The 21,077-nt window shown below is 38.1% G+C and overlaps 1 protein-coding gene across 1 annotated transcript in view; it reads left to right on the top strand.

Annotated features, from left to right (window-relative positions):
* Window positions 1–21,077, top strand: part of SLC44A5 (solute carrier family 44 member 5) — a 406,025-nt gene that overhangs the window by 197,752 nt on the left and 187,196 nt on the right. The window contains exon 3 of the mRNA XM_030942323.1: window positions 13,690–13,728. Within this exon, the coding sequence (XP_030798183.1) occupies window positions 13,690–13,728 (39 nt within the window). The remainder of the gene's footprint in view (window positions 1–13,689; window positions 13,729–21,077) is intronic.

Below are 21,077 nucleotides of genomic sequence, written 5' to 3'. Positions count from 1 at the left end.
ATGTAAATACATGTAATAAGCACTATTTCTACAGACTCCCTCCCCAAAACAAAGCAAAAAATCAGTGATACCAGTTTCTCACCAACTATTGAGAACCATTTTGAAGCCTGTGACTCTACATGTGGCCATTAGATTCTATCTTCCACCCAATTTCTACCTTTCCTTTTCTCAGCTCACCTGCCACACACCATTATGGCATATTATAGAGGCTGATAAGGAAAGAGGCTGCACCTTTCTTTATACAAAAGGCAGTTCTAATTCTGGACAAAGGATACGATCTCCTAGAAACATAAGTTTATTTAAGATGACTTCATTTCAGTTGATACCACATGAGTCTTCTTCATTCAATGAACCCTTAATCTTTTGTTGGGCATAGAAATTGGCTTCTATTTTTCTTAAATCACAAATGAAAAGATGTGATAGTATATGTTGGAATCCATGACTTGCCTTATAAATTGGCATGGCAGGTAATTAATTGCATGAAGAATTCAGAGATGGCATAATTATGGCCAAGTCTATACTTTTCTTTACCTCCCTTGCCTGCCACCCATCATGTGATGCCACAATTTCTGTAAGAAATTTGTGCTTTATGTGTCTCTCCTTTGGGACGTCTTTTACAATGTAGTTAATACAAATATGGGCAATTTCACTCTGAAATGTGTAACATATATAATATATACTGTTTCTACAATTCACATGATAGTATTAAAGGCATCTGGTAAGAGGATTTAAAAGTAAGACACATTATATCTGAATTATTGGAATAAGAACAGGCTAATTTTGAGAGCATTGAGAGGGAGGAACAGGTGAAAAATGTGAGCTGAGGAATGCTGAAAAATGTATGCTTGTGTGTATTGTAAGTATATATGTATGTATGTGTGTCATGTATGATGTTAATTGAAGTGGCAAAAGCTACTAGACAATCAAGAGAATAAGCTCCGAAACAAGCTTGGGCCAAAGTTGCCTGGGGCATGATTCTTAAAGAGGCACTGGGAGACTCCTGCCCTAATAATTATCAATGACGGTCTATAGTAGCATTGTGTTTTGGGAAGCGATTCCATTGGGTATATTTTGAGGTGCACATGTTTGCTTTGTAGTTCAAGCTATTTCCTGAAATATCAATAATTTAAAAAATAATTATTCCAAATTACTTTAAATAATAAACAATTAAGCTATATTTGTATTATTTTCATTTATTCAGCCTAAACTCTAAATATTATTCTCTTTACCTACTACCTGGACTGAAGTATTGTAGGGCCATTTTCTGGCCCTTTCTCTGTTGCCTTTCTCTCTTTTTGAACACTCACTGTTGTAACAGGGTGGCACTAGAAACCACAAGACCCTGTCTTTTCTGAATCAATCACCTTTCTTTTAAAAAATGTTTAGATTCAAGGAGTACATGTGCAGGTTTGTTACATGGATATATTGACTAATTCTGGGGTTCGGGCCTGTATTGAACTCATTGCCCAATACATTCTGGGGGTGTACTCACCCAGAAAACATGTACCCAGTTGTATATTCTGGGTACTAAAAAATGGGCAATGTGAGAAGGACTCATGGACTTCCTGTAGTGAACATACCACCCAATAGGTTATTTATCAAACCTTGCCCCATCTTTTAGAGTCTCCGGTGTCTATTGTTCTCATCTTTATGTCCATGTGGACTCACTGTTAAGCGCTCATTTATAAGCAAAGACATATGGTATTTTCTGCATTAATTCACTTAGGATAATGGCCTTCAGCTGCATCCATGTTGCTGCAAAGGACGTGATTTCATTCTTTCTCATGGATGCATAGTTGAATCAATCACCTTTTATTTTCATCCACCTATTTTATTTTCATATAGCACCATCTTTCAGAGTTTCTCTGGTCTGTAAGGAAAGGCATTAACATTCACCAAGTACCTTTTAAGTGACAGTACCTATGTAGTGAACATTATTTTTATTATTATACTTTAAGTTCTGGGATACATGTGCAAAATGTGCAGGTTTGATACATAGGTATACATATGCCATGGTGGTTTGCTGCACCCATCAACCCTTCATCTATATTAGGTATTTCTCCTAATACTATCCCTCCTGTAGCCCCCCAGTCCCTGACAGGCCCCAGTGTGTGATGTTCCCCTCCCTGTGTCCATGTGTTCTCACTGTTCAACTCCCACTTATGAGTGAGAACATGTGGTATTTGGTTTTCTGTTCCTGTGTTAGTTTGCTGAGAATGATAGTTTCCAGCTTCATCCATTTCCCTGCAAAAGACATGAACTCATCTTTTTTTATGACTGCATAGTATTCCATGGTATATATGTGCCACATTTTCTTTATCTAGTCTATCATTGATGGGCATTTGGATGGTTCCAAGTCTTTGCTGTTGTGAATAGTGCTGCAATAAACATATGTGTGCATGCGTCTTTATAGTAGAATGATTTATAATCCTTTGGGTATATACCCAGTAATGGAATTGCTGGGTCAAATGTTATTTCTAGTTCTAGATCATTGAGGAATCGCCACACTGTCTTCCACAATGGTTGAACTAATTTACACTCCCACCAACAGTTGAAAAACATTCCTATTTCTCCATATCCTCTCCAGCATCTGTTGTTTCCTGACTTTTTAATGATCACCATTCTAACTGGTGTGAAATGGTATCTCATTGTGGTTTTAATTTGTATTTCTCTAATGACCAGTGATGATGAGCTTTTTTTCATATGTTTGTAGGCCGTATAAATGTCTTCTTTTGAGAAGTGTCTGTTCATATCCTTCACCCACTTTTTGATGTGGTTATTTGTTGTTTTGCTTGTAAATTTATTTAAGTTCTTTGTAGATTCTGGATATTAGCCCTTTGTCAGATGGATAGATTGCAAAAATTTTCTCCCATCATGTAGGTTGCATATTCACTCTGATGATAGTTTCTTTTGCTGTACAGAACCTCTTTAGTTTAATTAGATCCCATTTGTCAATTTTGGCTTTTGTTGGCATTACTTTTGGTGTTTTAGCTTTGCCCATGCCTATGTCCTGAATGGTATTGCCTAGGTTTTCGTCTAGGATTTTTATGGTCTTAGATATTACGTTTAAGACTTTAATCCATCTTGAGTTAATTTTTGTATAAGGTATAAGGAAGGAGTCAAATTTCACTTTTCTGCATATGGCTAGCCAGTTTTCTCAACACAATTTATTAAATAGGGAATCCTTTCCCCATTTCTTGTTTTTGTCAGGTTTGTCAAAGATCAGATGGTTGTAGATGTGTGTCATTATTTCTGAGAACTCTGTTCTGTTCCATTGGTCTATATCTCTGTTTTGGTACCAGGACCGTGCTGTTTTGGTTATTGTAGCCTTGTTGCATAGTTTGAAGTCAGGTAGCCCGATGCCTCTAGCTTTGTTCTTTTTGCTTAGGATTGTCTTGGCTCTATGGGCTCTTTTTTGGTTCCATATGAAATTTAAGTTAGTTTTTCCTAATTCTGTGAAGAAAATCAATGTTAGCTTGATGGGGATGGTATTGAATTTATAAATTACTTTGGGCAGTATGGCCATTTTCATGATATTGATTCTTCCTATCCATGAGCATGGAATGAATGTTTTTCCATTTGTTTGTGTCCTCTCTTATTTCCTTGAGCAGTGGTTTGTAGTTCTCTTTGAAGAGGTCCTTCACATCCTTTGTAAGTTGGATTCCTAGTTATTTTATTCTCTTAGTAACAATTGTGAATTGGAGTTCACTCACGATTGGGCTCTCTGTTTGTCTATTATTTGTGTATCAGAATGCTTGTGATTTTTGCACATTGATTTTGTATCCTGAGATTTTGCTGAAGTTGCTTATCAGCTGAAGGAGATTTTGGGCTGAGGCGATAGGGTTTTCTAAATATACAATCATATCATCTGCAAACAGGGACAATTTGACTTCTTCTCTTCCTATTTGAATACCCTTTATTTCTTTCTCTTGTCTGATTGCCCTGGCCAGAACTTCCAACACTATGTTGAATAGGAGTGGTGAGAGAGGGCATCCTTGTCTTGTGCTGGTTTTCAAAGGGAATGCTTCCAGCTTTTGCCCATTCAGTATGATATTGCCTGTGGGTTTGTCATAAATAGCTCTTATTTTGAGATATGTTCCATCAATACCGAGTTTACTGAGAGATTTTAGCATGAAGGGCTGTTGAATTTTGTTGAAAGCCTTTTCTGCATCTATTGAGATAATCATGTGGTTTTTGTCTTTGGTTCTATTTATGTGATGGATTATGTTTATTGATTTGCATATGTTGAACCAGCCTTGCATCCCAGGGATAAAGCTGACTTGATCGTGCTGGATAAGCTTTTTGATGTGCTGCTGGATTTGGTTTGCCAGTATTTTATTGAGGATTTTCATATCGATGCTCATCAGGGATACTGGCCTCAAATTTTCTTTTTTTGTTGTGTCACTGCCAGGTTTTAGTATCAGGATGATGCTGGTCTCATAAAATAAGTTACAGAGGATTCCCTCTATTTCTATCATTCGGAATAGTTTCAGAAGGAATGGTACTAGCTCCTCTTTGTACCGCTGGTAGAATCTGGCTGTGACTCTATCTGGTATTGGGCTTTTTTTGGTTGGTAGGCTATTATTGCCTCAACTTAAGAACTTGTTATTGGTCTATACAGGGACTTAACTTCTTCCTGGTTTAGTCTTGGGAGAGTGTATGTGTTCAGGAATTTATCCATTTCTTCTCGATTTTCTAGTTTGTGTGGAGGTGTTTACAGTATTCTCTAATGATGGTTTGTATTTCTGTGGAATTGGTGGTGATATCCCCTCTATCATTTTTTATTGCATCTATTTAATTGTTCTTTTTTTTCTTTATTAGTCTAGCTAGCAGTCTATCTATTTTGCTGATCTTTTCAAAAAAGCAGCTCCAGGATGCACTGATTTTTTAAAGGGTTTTTTTTTTTTTTTTTTTTTTGTCTCTATCGCCTTCAGTTCTGCTCAGATCTTAGTTATTTCTTGTCTTCTGCTAGCTTTTGAATTTGTTTCCCCTTGCTTCTCTAGTTCTTTTAATGGTGATGTTAGGATGTTGATTTTAGATCTTTCCTGCTTTCTCCTGTGGGCATTTGGTGCAATAATTTCCCCCTAAACACAGCTTTAGCTGTGTTCCACAGATTTTGGTACATTGTGTCTTTGTTCTCATTGGTTTCAAAAAACTTTATTATTTCTGCCTTAATTTTGCTATTTACCCCGTAGTCATTCAGGAGCAAGTTGTTCAGTTTTCATGTAGTTGTGTGGTTTTGAGTGAGTTTCTTAATCCTGAGTTCTATTTTGATTGCACTGTGGTCTGAGAGACTGTTTGTTATGATTTCCATTCTTTTGCATTTGCTGAGGAGTGATTTACTTCCAATTATGTGGTCAATTTAGAATAAGTGCAATGTAGTGCTTAGAAGAATGTATATGCTGTTGATTTTAGGTGGAGAGTTCTGTAGATGTCTTTTAGGTCCATTTGGTGCAGGGCTGAGTTCAAGTCCTGAATATCATTGTTAATTTTCTGTCTTGTTGATCTGTTTAATATTGACAGTGGGGTGTTAAAGTCTCCCACTATTATTGTGTGGGGGTCTAAGTCTCTTTGTAAGTCTCTAAGAACTTACTTTATGAATCTGGGTGCTCCTGTATTGGCTGCATATGTATTTAGGATAGTTAGCTCTTCTTGTTGCATTGATCCCTTTACACCAGTATGTAATGCCCGTCTTTGTCTCTTTTATTCTTTGTGGGTTGAAAGTCTGTTTTATCAGAGACTAGGATTGCAACCCTTGCTTCTTTTTGCTTTCCATTTGCTTGATAAATCTTCCTCCATCCCTTTATTTTGAGCCTATGTGTGCCTTTGCACGTGAGATGGTTCCCCTAAATACAGCACACTGATGGGTCTTGACTCTTTATCCAATTTGCCAGCCTGTGTCTTTACATTGGGTCATTTAACCCATTTACATTTAAGGTTAATACTGTTATGTGTGAATTTGATGCTGTCATTTTGATGCTAGCTGTTTATTTTGCCCGTTAGTTGATGTAGTTTCTTCATAGTGTCAGTGGTCTTTACAATTTTGTATGTTTTTGCAGTGGCTGGTACTGGTTTTTCCTTTCCATATTTAGTGCTTCCTTCAGGAGCTCTTGTGAGGCAGTCCTGGTGGTGACAAAATTTCTCAGCATTTGCTTGTCTGTATAGGATTTTATTTCTCCTTTTCTTATGAAGCTTAGTTTGAATGGATATGAAATTCTGGGTTGAAAATTATTTAAGAACGTTGAATATTGGCTCTCACTCTCTTCTCGCTGTAAGGTTTCTGCAGAGAGATCTGCTGTCAGTCCGCTGGGCTTCCCTTTGTGGTAACCCGACCTTTTGCTCTGGCTGCTCTTAACATTTTTTCCTTCATTTTAACCTTGGTGAATCTGATGATTATGTGTCTTTGGGTTGCTGTCCTCGAGGAGTATCTTTGTGGTGTTCTGTATTTCCTGAATTTGAATGTTGACCTTTCTTGCTAGGTTGGGGATGTTCTCCTGGACAATATCCTGAAAAGTGTTTTCTAACTTGGTTCCATTCTCCTGGTCACCTTCAGATACACCAATCAAGCATAGGTTTGGTCTTTTCATATAGTCCCATATTTCTTGGAGACTTTTGTTCATTCCTTTTCATTCTTTTTTCTCTAATCTTGTCTTCATGCTTTATTTCATTAAGTTGATTTTCAATCTCTAATATCCTTTCTTCTGCTTGATCAATTCAGCTATTGATACTTGTGTATGCTTCACGAAGTTCTCATGCTGTGTTTTTTAGCTCCATCATGTAATTTATATTCTTCTCTAAACTTGTTACTCTATTTAGCAATTCCTCTTACTTTTTTGCAAGATTCTTAGTTCCCTTGCATTGGGTTAGAACATGCTGCTTTAGCTTGGAGTAGTTTGTTATTACCCACCTTCTGAAGCCTACTTCTGTCAATTTGTCAAACTTATCTCTCTCCAGTTTTGTTCCCTTGTTGGTGAGGAGTTGTGATCCTGTGGAGCAGAAGAGGCATTGTGGCATTTGTAATTTTCAGCCTTTTTGTACTGGTTTTTCCTCTGTGGATTTATGTATCTTTGGTCTTTGATGTTGGCAACCTTTGGATGGGTTTTTGTGTGGGCATCCTTTCTGATGATGTTAATTCTATTCTTTTCTGTTTGTAAGTTTTCCTTCTAACAGTCAAGCCTCTCTGCTGCAGGTCTGCTGGAGTGTGCTGGAGGTCCACTCCAGACCCTGTGTGCCTGGGTATCACCAGTGGAGGCTGCAGAACAGCAAAGATTGGTGCCTGTTTCTTCCTCTGGAAGTATCATCCCAGAGGGGCACCTGCCAGATGCCAGCCGGAGCTCTTCTCTATTAGGTGTCTGTCAACCCCTGCTGGGAGATATCTCCCAGTCAGGAGGCATGGGGGTCGGGGGGCCCACTTGAGCAAGTAGTCTGTCCCTTAGCAGAGATTGAGTGCTGTGCTGGGAGATTTGCTGCTCCCTTCAGAGTCAGCAGGCAGGAACGTTTAAGTCTGTTGAAGCTGCGCCCGCAGCTGCCTCTTCTCCCAGGTGCGCTGTCCCAGGGAGATGGGCATTTTATCTCTCAGCCCCTGACTGGGGCTGCTGCTTTTCTTTCAGAGATGCCCTGCCCAGAGAGTTGGAATCTAGAGAGGCAGTCCAGCTACAGTGGCTTTGCAGTGCTGTGGTGGGCTCCGCCCTGTTCAAACTTCTCCATAGCTTTGTTTACACTGTAAGGGGAAAACCGCCTTCTGAACCCTTAGTAATGGTGGACATCCTTCCTTCCATCAAGCTCGAGTGTCCCAGGTTGACATCAGACTGCTGTGCTGTCAGTGAGAATTTCAAGCTAGTGGATCTTCGTTTGCTGGGATCCACTAAGCTAGACAACTTGGCTCCCTGGCTTTAGCCCCCTTTCCAGGGGAGTGAATGGTTCTGTCCTACTGGCATTCCAGGTGCCACTGGGGTATGAAAAAAACTCTTGCAAGTAAGCTGGGTGTCTGCCCCAACAGCTGCCTAGTTTTCTGCTTGAAACCCAGGGCCCTGGTGGTGTAGGCACCTGAAGGAATCTCCTAATCTGTGGGTTGTGAACACCATGGGAAAAGTGTACTATTTGGGCCGGAATGCACCATTCCTCATGGCACAGTCCCTCATGGCTTCTCTCGGGTAGGGGAGGGAGTTCCCCAACCTCTTGTGCTTCCTGGGTGTGGTGACGCCCCACCCTGCTTCAGCTCATCCTCCGTAGGCTACACCTACTGTCTAACCAGTCTCATTGAGATGAGCAGGGTACCTCAGTTTGAAATGCAGAAATTACCTGCCTTCTGCGTTGATCTTGCTGGGAGCCACAGACCAAAGCTGTTTCTGTTGGGCCATCTTGCCAGCCATCTCTTGTAGTGAACATTTCAAATGTCATCTGTTTCTTAAAACAACCCCGTGAAAAAGCTCCATCCCATTTTACAGAGGAGGAGACAAACTCAGGATCCTTCTTTGCCCCAAAACCATAGTGAGTGAGAGGCAGTATTGGGCCAGGCCTCTTGGACTCCCCTGTGACTGTACAGAAAACAGAACATTACCTCATCTGCCAAAATGTATTTTTTTCAGGCTATGAGTTTTCGAATCTTATACATTTCAAAACACACACACACACTATTTCTAACTACCAAAATGTTGTGTTCAACTTCCTCTCCCCTGTAACCATTCTATAGCTTTATGATTTTGTAGACTTTGGTCATCTTAACTATCAACTTTCTTCTCTCTTGGTGAGGTGCTTCATGTGTGGGTCACACTTTTTAGCCCTTTCTCGGTTGCCCTTCTCTGGGCCGTCTCTAACTCCACTACATTTTGCTTGCAATTTTGTCTGCTAGAATTGTAAAACAGGTTACTGATGCAAAGGATAATGAGTTTTGTTTTGTTTCTAGTGCCCATCCATGATGCCCAGAATACTGTTACTTTTTGGACTCAGCAGTAAGTTTTTTTTTTGAGACCACAGAAGGTTACAGGTGATACTCAGCAACCTCAGGTCTGTCTCAAACCTCAGTGCTACAGTATACATGTTTACAAGGGCATCTAGGTGGGGAGCAGCTGGGGTCTTCTATATGACAGTCAAATGTGTTTATTCTCCTTCCCATCCCACTTTTCTAGCCCCAGCTCACACCACAGCCCCTTGCCCAGTGTCCTCCAGCCACATGTTGGCCTTGTTTCAGTTCCTCATAGCTGTCAAGCTCCTTACCATCATAGGATCTCTGCCCATGCTTGCCCTTTGCTGAGGCTGCCAACCATCATACAAACTCTAACTCATTATTTAAATTCCAGATTAAATGTTGTCTTCACACCTTGTATTTATTCTTCATAGCACCTATCATGTCATATTTGCAAGCAAATAATGATTGGTATGCTGATTTGCCTAAGATCTATCATCCGGATGCATTATGAAAAACTCCATGAGGACAGAGATTCTCTTGTTCACCTATGTAGTTCCAGTGCCCAGCATAGTATTTGATATCCAGTTAGAGGTCAGTGAATGTTTGCTAAGTGAGTGAATAAATTAAAGGAAGGAAATAATAAGCTTCTGGACATGGTTATCCTCTTACCCTGGTTCCATTTCTTGCCCTAAGTAGTGAGTTTATAACCAGCCTCTTTCTCAAATGATGCAGGCTTGGCATCAGCTCTGTCTTGGGCTTCCAGGCTTTAGGGCTCTATAGCAAAAGCCAGTGAGTAGAATGAGGATGGAAGCCAGGACAGAGTAGGAAATGAAGCCAGCTTCAGAGGCTCACCTTATGAGAGCAGTTGTCTTGTCCATTGCAGTATAATAGGCATGCCAAGATCAGGCATAGTTTGGACAGACAACAGCGATCAAAAAGAATCCAATTTGGCAGGCAGGGCACAGCAGTGGCAGTCCTTGCCATGAGAAGATGCTGGAAATTCAGATAAATGGCAACATCATGGCTCTGAGCCTTCTCTCTACTCACAGACATAGTCAAGTCAGAGAGTTGGAGTTCTAAGAGGGATTCAATCCTCGGGGCTGGCAGAAGCGAGGTAGGACCTCAGGCCAAAGCCAAGCAGGTGGGCTCAGGAAAGGGGAATGGAGCCCTGGGCAAAGCAACTAAAGCAGAAGCCCAGACTTTCACACTGGTGAGCCTAACACAGGGGGTGAGGGAAAGCTGTTGACAGTGACAAGAATGCTAGAGCAACTCAAATGTTAAATGAGTGCAGGGACTCATCCCTGACACCTGAAGCTCAATGAACGAATAGAAGTAAAGGTCATACTTAAAAATGCGTAACCTTCGGGTTTAATTCCTGAAGATTCTACCTACATCAGTTATGTATTCTGAGTACGAAAAATTAGACTCTGTGAGAAGGACCCATGCACTTCCATTTCAAAATAATTATTTTTAATTAAAATAATTTTTATTACTCTAAGAGCAGGTTTTATAAAATTACAGATCCAGGGGTACATGTGCAGGTTTGTTATGTGAGTATATTGCATAATGCTGGGGTTTGGACTTTTATGGAACCCATCACCCAAATATAGTGAACAAAGTACCTAATACGTTGTTTTTCAACTCTCATATCCCCATCCTTTCCTCAATTATTTTACAATAATAAGATTTTGCTTTTACATGCTTTTTGCTACCTGCTTTTTTTCTGTTACGAGTTTCCATCTTTCCAGTACAACAAATGTTAAATTTAGCTAATATTCATTCTATATTCAGATTGCCCTAATTGTCCCCCAACACTGTATGTACCACATTCTGTCCAAATCAGGGTCTAATCCAGGGGCAGACCTTGCATCTGGTGACTATGTCCCTGAAGTCTCTTCTGATTAGCACCCTCCCTTTTGCCTCTGACACTGACCTATTGCCCTGGAGAATATCTCACTTTCTGGATTTGTTTAGTTCCTTTCCAGTGATTTCATTTAGTTTATTTATCTTCTTTATTTCCTATGTGTAGGTTAGATCAAATCTAAATCATTGGTGGTGGCTCCTGTTGGATATTTTGAGGCAGAATCCATGCTAGCTAGGTATGCTGTACAAACTCTATTGCCTCACATCAGGAGAAACAACATCCGGTTGACCCATCGTTAGTGATGCTGTGCTTGATTATGGCTCTAGGGTCTTGCTTCTTTTTAATAAGGTCTCAGGATGACATAACAGGAGCATGACTCACACCAATGAGTTGCACTCATTGCTACCCCCTCCTCCATCTCCATCTCCTACCAGTTCTCATTCCCCTGAACAGACCTTTCAAGCAAGAAAGACGAAAGGGAATGAAGTGTGGTAAAAGGCCCAGCAATAAAACTTGAAAGTATGACTCTTTTGGCTCCTAGTCTGAAACTTCATTCTAAATTTACTATACTAGATATAAGCAGGCAGGGTGCATGTCCAAGAACTTCTCTCACACTAGATTCCAGTCTTCCCAGCTGTTGCCAAGGACAAAATAGAATGGCTTTGGTATCTTATGCAGACACCAGAAGGCAGCCTACATAAGATATGAATGTTCTCCTAAACAACTTTTGAAAAAGACATAAGCTGATACAGAAAGCAGGCTCAACCATCTTGTAAACTGATCACGCCAAAATATGAACTTTTTTTTTTTTTTGATTCATTATACAAAATTGAGAAAGAGGAGTCAAAACTATACTGTATGGAATTTAGCCTGGGGGATGGAGACCATCTAGATCCTGCTTTCTTTCTTTGCTTTGTTTGTTCCTTAACCAATGACAAGGTATAACGTTGGTCAAATATTTTCGCCATCCTAGTTTCAGTTTTCTCATCTGTAAAATGGGGTATATGACACAGTATATGGTTGTCAAGAGGATTTAACTATATCTGCGAAGCACCTACATTATAGTAACTACCAGTTCCCTTCTCCTCTCATCAGCAGGGACTGAGATTACTGACATGCTTCCTGCCATACCCAACACTGATTCCAAGTGGGACTGGGTCTGCAGGTGGAATTTACTAGTTTATGTAGCTGAGGGGGCTGGAGAAAATTGGAATAGAGGGCTGGAGGCAGAGGCTGACCGCTGTTATTATATAAGCTAAAATGTGATTAGAAGTGTATGATACAAAAAGCTATGACATGTAACCTTTTAAGATAACTATGAACCTAGAATTTTGTTGTTTTTTAAAAATGTGTTTGGGACATTAAAGGCAAAGTCAGTCATTTAGGGCCTAGGAACAGGAAAAAGGTAGTCTGTATTAGATCTTGACATTTTGTTTATTTTATTCTACTTCTCAGGCACCAATCCTTGCACGTACATACTATTTTAATAAAATCAGCAAGAGATGGCCATTTTATGATATTTTGGGCACTTCATTTAGCTTTTTAAATGGTAAGTCTGAAACCTGTATGTCCCTAATAATGCTTACCATCCTAATGAATGTTGAGTCAGCATTGCTGGTTTCAAAGGTGTTTGTGTGGTGGTGGGCAATATCCTGAAAACATTATGAGTAATCTTTATTTTTCTTATACATTTGATATTACTGGAGGCTAGTAGTTGTATTGATTACAAATGGACTCTGGGGCACACAGACCTAAGTGTGAATTCCAGGTTCCCTACTTACTAGCAGTGTGACTTTAAACAAAGATTAGACCCAAAAGTTCACGTTGCCTCTGGGAACCTCGTATTCTCATTTTTAGAAGTGAACTGATTATTGTAACTACTGCAAGGCTGGTTTTGAATATTAAATGAGATAACATAAATGAAACATGGCACCTGGTGCATAGTAAGTGTTCAAAAGTTGGTTGCTATTTTAATTATCGTTATTATTATTTTTCCCAAGGGAACACAATTTACAAATGTTCACTTTCCCTGGAATCTTTACCCCAACTCTGACTCTCAATGATTTGCTACTGTTAGTCCGATTGATGAAAAATCAGTGGGGAGACCAAGCATTTTAATTTCTGCCCATGAAATCTATAGAGGGAATTCTATTCAATAGCTCTAATTAATGAGTTGGCAAGTCTGATAAAGCACCAGAGAATGGGGTGTTCGTAGAAAGCATTAGTGTTTTTGTTTAACATATGTGACACTTGAAGCATTAGGATGCTGTTATTGTTCATTATGGCACGTGCCACCTCCCCATTCCCCAAAATTACCTAATTTGTACCTTCCAAATTGAATAGAGTCATTCATAGTTATCACATGGGAGTTTCTGTTAAAGCTGAAGGCCACACGTAGTGTGATTAAAGTGGGACCGCTGAATTCAAAATATATCTCTTTTCCCTAGTCTACACTGGCTATTCTGCATGTAATAGAAGGTATTTAATGCATATGAAGGTTTTCATGACTAATATGTCTTCTGAAGTTTAAAGCAGGAACAGAAAATGAGAGTAAACAAAATGCCTTATTTCTTGGTAATGAATTTTTCAAGTCTCTACATATCATCTACATTGTACAAGTCATAGATGCAAATGGAAGAATTAACAGCTTTATTTCATCATCCCCAAACCTCTTACCTCCCGCACCTTCGTGAATTATTTTTTTGGTAACTTCTTAAGAATAAATGCTTATTATTGGTGGCTTTGTGTATAAATAATTAGTTCAACCTGTCCAACTGCCTTATGTTATTCTGTGTATTAGTCTAAAAACTAAGATTTTTTAGGATAGGGAGAGATGTGTATAGAGCCTCAGAGTCATCAACCCCTACAATTTTTTTTTTTTTTTTTTTTTTTTTTTGCCTTTTGTGCTTTTTCCTAGAAAAACCAGCAGATACTCCCTCTGAGGAAGAGGACTTTGGTAAGTCACAGTCTGAGTATTAAGTGCTAAGAATCTTTCATGATAGTCTATCCATTGAGAAATATGTGATTCTTTTAAAATCTAGGAATAGCTAAATATTTGGTTGGTAAAGAATAATTGCTGAGTGAAGCTTTTTGGATTCTTCTTTCAACTGTCTGATTTCTCCTTCCTGAAAGGGTTCCCTCTTTTTGGAGCTGTAAATGAATTTCCCAAGAAACACATCATGCAGCTACTGATGCTTTATCACCCCAGCTCACCTGACACATCTTGTTTTCTTTCCCTCCTTTCAACTCAGTTTGTGACTTTGACATGTGAGTCTTGTTCACATCTCTCTTTCCAATAAACACCTTCACTCTCCAGCTTTCATGACACTCTGAGTATATTATTTAGTCTTCTTTTTCTGACAGCCAGCTCTCTCCTTAGTCAGCTCCATAGAGTTGAGCCTTGCTACTCAAAGTGTGGTCTGTAGACCAGCAGCATGAGTAGGACCTGGGAGTTGGAAATTCAGCATCTCAAGTCCCATCCCAGACTTATTGAATCAGAATCTGCACCTTCAGAAGATTCTCAGGTGATTCATGCGCAAATAAAAATTTCAGCAGCACTGGCTTCAAGAATTTCTCTTCCTTTGTGCAATCTCATTGCCCCTGAGATACACAAATAAGTACTTTTATGCTTTGACTTCCAACATTACTTGGATTCCCAATCTTCAAATAAAAGATTATTATATATGTGGTGAGAATGTTAGAAGTCCATTCTATTAGCAGTTTTAAAATCTGCAATACATTATTATTAACTGTGATCACCACAGCAAGGTGATGGATATGTTAATTAGTTTAACTTCATCTTTTTATGATGTATACATAGAGCAAAGCATTACATTGCACCCCATAAATATACACAATTATTGTGTATATTAATTAAAGTAATTTGTCAATTAAATAAATAAATGTATAAGAAAATATGATCATACATGTACTTTCCTGCCTGTGTTCTCAAAACCCATTTATTGACTCTCGTGTACTTTAATTTTACCTACTTAGATGCTGCTGTTTGTTCTCACAGTTAGATAGCATTTTACAGTTTCAAAATTCCTTCATATAGATTTTGTTACTTAATCATATATGATCATATAAGGTAGAAAGGTAGGTTATATAATCTTTTGTAGAGCCTATTTTATAAATTTCCATTTGTAATTTTTTAATCTTAGGGTTGAAATAAAAAGGTAAAAAAATGTATCAGCAGATTTTTTTCCCTACCTTAAAACAAAGTAGAGGTCAAGTCTTTTTTCTGCCATCAGAAGTCTGAATTATTCTGCCTCAAAATGTATCATGATTCAAAATAATGTTTTTTTGCTCAGTATGATCTGAGTTATGTTTTTATTCATATACCTTGTCTTCTCACTTAGAATAAAGTAATTAGGCCTAAAATAAACCCTCATCTTTCTGACAAGGTTTTTGAGATAAATGAGCCAATGAGGAAAAAAACACTCCACTTCTGATATAAAGTAGCCTACGGAAAGAAGTACCACCGAGTGCTGCTTCTGCTTGAATGGGCAAAAGTAAAAGAAAGAGGAAAAGTTCAACATATGATATTGTACTATGCCACTTCCATCCTCCCAGAGAAGGTACTAATGGGATAACTCTGCTGAGTCATGGCCCAGGAGGAACTGTTGGTTTTGCATCCACTAAAAGTGCATCTCAGCAGAGGGAAACACTCCCAGATCCTAAGATCTGGGGTGCACTCAGTAGTCAGGAAGTGGATAAACAGGCCTTGCATTTCAATTGGGTGGATGATGCCATTTTTGTCTTTTCTTTTTGGTTCTTTCATTCCACATTTATACTTCTTTTTAAGAGCCTGGTATTAAAGAAAGCTTAACTGTGCTAACAATGTGGGTAAGCTTGGGAGAATTAGGAGTATTATTGAGGTTAACCCACAGGACACATTTTTCAGTAGCCTTCTGTTCCAAAGAAGCTGAAGCCCACCAAAGTCAGTGGCTTGTTCCCATGTGCTCCACTTCCTCTTCTGTTACAGGGAAGGGTTGTTCTCATCCTTTCCAAGGTTCATAGTACCTCTATCAGCACTGCCTCTTCAAAGACTTTGCTCTTGCAATTATCCCCTCTCTCTCTTGCCTACATGTAAATATGCCTTAATATAGCTGCCTGAAATTTATTTTTTAAAAATGTGCAATTAACCCTTTCATCATGCTAAAACTCAAAAGAATTGTTTATAGGCACTGACTCCACTTTTCTCCTATTCTCTCATTAAATCACTCCAACTGGAATTGTATCTGCATTACTTCATGAAACAGTTTTTTATCATTTCCACAGACCTGTATCTTGCTCTTCCATTCTAGAATTCTTTTCCTCACCTTACTCTCTCTCAGCAGCATTTACCATGGTCAGCTGCTCCACTTTTTAAAACACTTTCTTCTTCTGCTTCCACACTCTCCTGGGTTTCCTCCTGACTCTGTGATTTCTCCTTCTCTGCCCAGTCGCTCACACTTAAAGTCTGGGTGTTGGAGAGCCCCCAGGATGCATTTTCTCTGAGTTTTCCGGGTAATTGTATCTGATCCCATAGTTTTAAAAACCATGAATGTGGTGTTAAGTCCTAGATTTACATCTCTAGCCCTGACTGCTCTTTCTTGCCCTGGACTTATTTATTTGACTTTATACCCCACCAAATCTGCTCCTGTGTCTACCTTCCTTTCTTTAATAAGGGCATCACCACTCACCATCTCCACTAAATTGCTTCATTCAAACCACTGTTACTTCTCAGTTAGATACCTACCATAACCTCCTAACTCATTTTTATCTGCAGCTATTACCCTACTCTGGTCTGTTTTCCACAAAATAATCAGATGAATCTGTTTATAATTACAGTTCCTATTTTCAAAATCAGGTTGTGAAGTGAGCAAATAAATAACCAATTGCTATTTAAAATGTTCAAAGAACAATTCTAATGACTTAATATTACTTTTTTCATTTATCACATTTTATCTAATTTGTAGTACATAAATATCAAACCACAAAAGCAAATATATTAGCTTAACGTACAGTATGCCATTTTGAATATTGGCTATTTTCATACCAATTTGATTCTGACATGTCAAAATTTTTATTTATAACCAAACATAAAAATATATTACTTTAAAGTACACAAGATAAAGAAGAGACAGTTTTTAACCCTTTGTAATAACATAAAACATGATTACATTGTTGTATGTGTGTGTATATATATATGCATGTATGGGCATATGTTTATGTATACAGAGAGTCTTTTTAAATGAGGTATTAATACTTGTTTCATAATAATCCTTCAAATAACAATTCCTTAGCCAAATCAAAGAAAGTTGAGATGGCTTTGCAGCTTTTTTAGGCAAAGATTTGCATGACATGCGAGACAATGAAAATAGTGTTTGGATATTTTTCAATCTTATTCTTTTAAATTTCAAATTTTATTTTAGATTCAGAGGGCACATGTGAAGGCTTGTTACAAGAGTATATTGCATGATGTGAGGGTTTGGGATAGAACCACTGAGGTAGAACCTGTCACCCAAATAGTGAGCAGAGTACCCAAGAGGTTGATTTTCAACCCTTGTCCCCATCCTCACTCCCCTCTTATAGTCCCCAGTGTCTATTGTTCCCATCTTTATGTCTGTATGTACCCAATGTTTAACTCCCACTGATAAAAATATGCAGTGTTTTGCTTTCTATTTCTGTATCAATTAACTTAGGATGATGGCCTCCACCTACATCCATGTTGCTTCAAAGGACATGATTTCTCTCTTTTTGTGACTGCATAGTATTCCCTAGTGTATATGTGTCACAGTTTCTTTATCCAATCCACTGTTGATGGGCACCTAGGTTGATTTCATATCTTTGCTATTGTGAATCCTGATGGAATAAACATACAAGTGCAGGTGTCTTTTCGGTAGAACAATTTCTTTTTCTTTGGATATATACCAAGCAATGGGATTGCTAGGTTGAGCGGTAGTTCTGTTTTTGCTTCTTTGAGAAATCTCCAAACTGCTTTCCACAGTGACTGAACTCATTTACATTCCTACCAATAGCATAAAGAGGTCCTTTTTCTCTGTGTACTCACCAACATCTGTTATTTTTTGACTTTTTAATAATTACCACTCTCACTGGTGTGAGATGGTATTGCTTTGGGATTTTGATTTGCATTTCTCTGATGATGCACGATGTGAAGCATTTTTTTTTTTTCATTTGTTTCTTGGCCACTTGTATATCTTCTTTTTGAAGTATCTTGCCCACCTTTTAATGGAGTTATGTGTTTTTTACTTGTTTGGTTAAGTTCCTTATATATTCTGGATATTAGACCTTTGTTGGGTGCATAGTTTGCTACTAATATTTTATCCCATTCTGTCAGTTGTCTGTTTACCCTGTTGATAGTGTCTCTTGCTGGGCAGAAGCTCTTTAGTTTAATTAGCTCCCACTTGTCAATTTTGTTTTTGAGACAGAGTCCCATTCTGTCACTCAGGCTGAAGTGCAGTGGCGTGATCATGGCTCACTGCAGCTCAGACCTTCCTAGGCCCAGGTAATCCTTCCATCTCGGCCTTCTGAGTAGTTGGGAATATGCACCATGATGCCTGGCTAATTTCTATGTTTTTGTAGAGATGGGGGTCTCACTATGTTGCCCAGGCTGTCTCAAACTTCTAGATTCAAGCAATCTACCCATCTTGGACACCCAAAGTGCTGGGATTACACCCAAAGTGTGAGCCACTGTACCTGGCTTAATTTTTGTTGTTGTTGTTGTTGTTGTTGTTGTTGTTACAATTGCTTTTGTGGACTTAGTTCTAAGTTATTTGCCAAGACCAGTGTCTATAAGGTTATTTCCTGGGTGGTGTTCTAGTATTTTTATAGTTTGACGTCTTGCATTTAAGTATTTAATCCATCATGAGTTAAGTTTTGTATATGGTGATAGGTAGGAGATCTAGTTTCTTTCTGTTGCATATGGATAGCGAGCTACCCCAGCACCATTTATTAAACAGGAAGTCCTTTCCTTATTGCTTATTATTGTTGGCTTTGTTGAAAGTCAGTTGGTTGTAGGAGTGCAGCTTTATTTCTGAGTTCTCTATTCTCTTCCATTGGTGTATGTCTGTTTTTATACCAGTGCCATGCTGTTTTGATTACTGTAGCCTTATAGTATAGTTTGAAATTGGGTAATGTGGTATGTCTGAAGTTGGGTAATGTGATGCCAACTTTGTTCTTTTTGCTTAGGATGCTTTGGCTATTTGGGCTCTTTTTTGGTTTTATATTAATTTTAGATTAGTTTTTTCTAATTCTGTAAAAAATGGTGTTGGTGGTTTGATAGGCATAATGTTGAATCTGTATATTGTTTTGGGCAGTATGGCCATTTTAATTTTTATTTAAACAATATTGATTCTTCCAATCGATGTGCAAGGAATATTTTTTTCATTCGATTGTGTCATCTATGATTTCTTTCAGCAGTGTGTGGTAGTTCTCCTTGTAGTTCTCTATTTTACACCATTGGTTAAATGTATTGCTAGGTATTTTATTTTATTTTTGTCTATTGTAAATGGGATTGTATTCTTGATTTGGCTATCAGCTTGAATGTTACTAGTGTACAGAAATGCTACTAGATTTTGTACATTGATATGTATCCTAAAACTTTACTGAAGTCATTTATTATGCTTAGGAATCTTTCAACAGAGTCTTTAGAATTTTCTATGTATCGAGTTCTGTCTTAAGTGGAGAGATATAATTTTACATATTCTTTTCCTATTTAGATCCGTTTTGTTTTTTTCTCTCACCCGATTGCTCTAGCTAGGACTTCCAGTACTATGCTGAATGGGAGTGGTGAGAGTGAGGATCCTTGTCTTGTTCCAGTTCTGCAAGGGAAATGCTTCCAGTTTTTGCTCTTTTAGTATGATGTTGGCTACAGGTTTTTCATAAATTGCTCATTATTTTGAGGAATGTTCCTTTAATGCCTGCTTTTGTTAGGCATTTGAAGATTTTTTTTAAAATGAGAGTTTTTGTTATGAAGGGATGTTGGATTTTATCAAAAGCTTTTTTTTTTTTTTTTGGCATCTATTGAGATGATCATATGGTCTTTGTTTTTAATTCTGTTGATGTGGTGAGTCACATTTATTGATTCATGTATGTCGAACCAACCCCAACCTTGCATCCCAGGAATAAATCCTAATTGATAGGATGAATTAACTTATCGATGTGCTGCTGGATTCCATTTGCTCTTTTTTGTTGTTGTTGTTAAGGATTTTTGGGTCTAAGTTCATCAAGGATATTGGCCTGGAGTTTTCTTTGTTTGTTGTGTCTTTGCAAGATTTTGGTATCAGAATGATGCTGGTTTTGTAGAATGAGTTAGGCAGGAGTCTCCTCTCCTTGATTTTTTTGGAATAGTTTTGGTAAGATTGGTACCAGCTCTTCTTTATACATCCGGTAAAATTTGGTTGTGAATTTGTCTGCTATAGGGCTTTTTTTGGTTGGTACATTTTTTGTTACTGGCTCTATTTCAGAATTCATTATTGGCCTGTTCAGGGTTTCAATTTCTTCCTGATTAAATCTTGGGAGACTATTTCCTCTAGATTTTTTAGTTTGTATAGATAGATGTATTCATAGTTTTCTCTGAGGATCTTTTGTGTTTCGGTGGGATTGGTTGTAATGTCACCATTGTTGTTGGTGTGCTCATTTGGATTGTCTCTCTTTTTTTCTTTGTTAATCCAGCTAGAAGTCTATTGGCATTATTTATTTCTGCTTTCAAATAACCAATTTTTTGTTTTGTTGATCCTTTCTTGTGAATTTTGGCATCTCAATGTCAATGAGCTCTCTTCTGATTTTAGTAATTTATTTTCTTCTGCCAGCTTTGGGATTAGTTTGTTCTTGTTTTTCTAGTTCCTCTAAGTGTGATATTAGATTGTTAATCTGAGATTTTTCTAACTTCTCGATACAGGTATTTAGTGCCATAAACTTTCCTCTTAACACTGCTTTTGCTGCATCCCAGAGATTTTGCTATGTTGTGTCTCTCTTTTCATTTATTTCAAAGAATTTTTTTATTTCATTAATTTTTTGGGTTACCCAAAAGTCATTCAGAAGCAAGTTGCTTAGTTTTCATATAGTTGTGTGGTTTTGAGAAATCCTCTTGGTACTGATATCTATTTTTATTTCACTGTGGTCAGAGAATATGTCTGGTATGATTTTAGTTTTTTTAAATTTATTGAGACTGGCTTTATGGCCAAGAACGTGGTTGATCTTAGACTATATTCCATGTGCACATGAGAAGAATGCATATTCTGTGGTTGTTGGGTAGTACCTTGTAGATGTCTTTTAGGTCCAGTTGGTCAAGAATTG

Source organism: Rhinopithecus roxellana, chromosome 12 (assembly GCF_007565055.1).
Source record: "Rhinopithecus roxellana isolate Shanxi Qingling chromosome 12, ASM756505v1, whole genome shotgun sequence".
In the NCBI taxonomy this organism is placed as follows: Eukaryota; Metazoa; Chordata; class Mammalia; order Primates; family Cercopithecidae; genus Rhinopithecus; species Rhinopithecus roxellana.
Note: the sequence above shows the minus strand (reverse complement) of the source record. Positions and strands in the feature narration are given on the sequence as shown.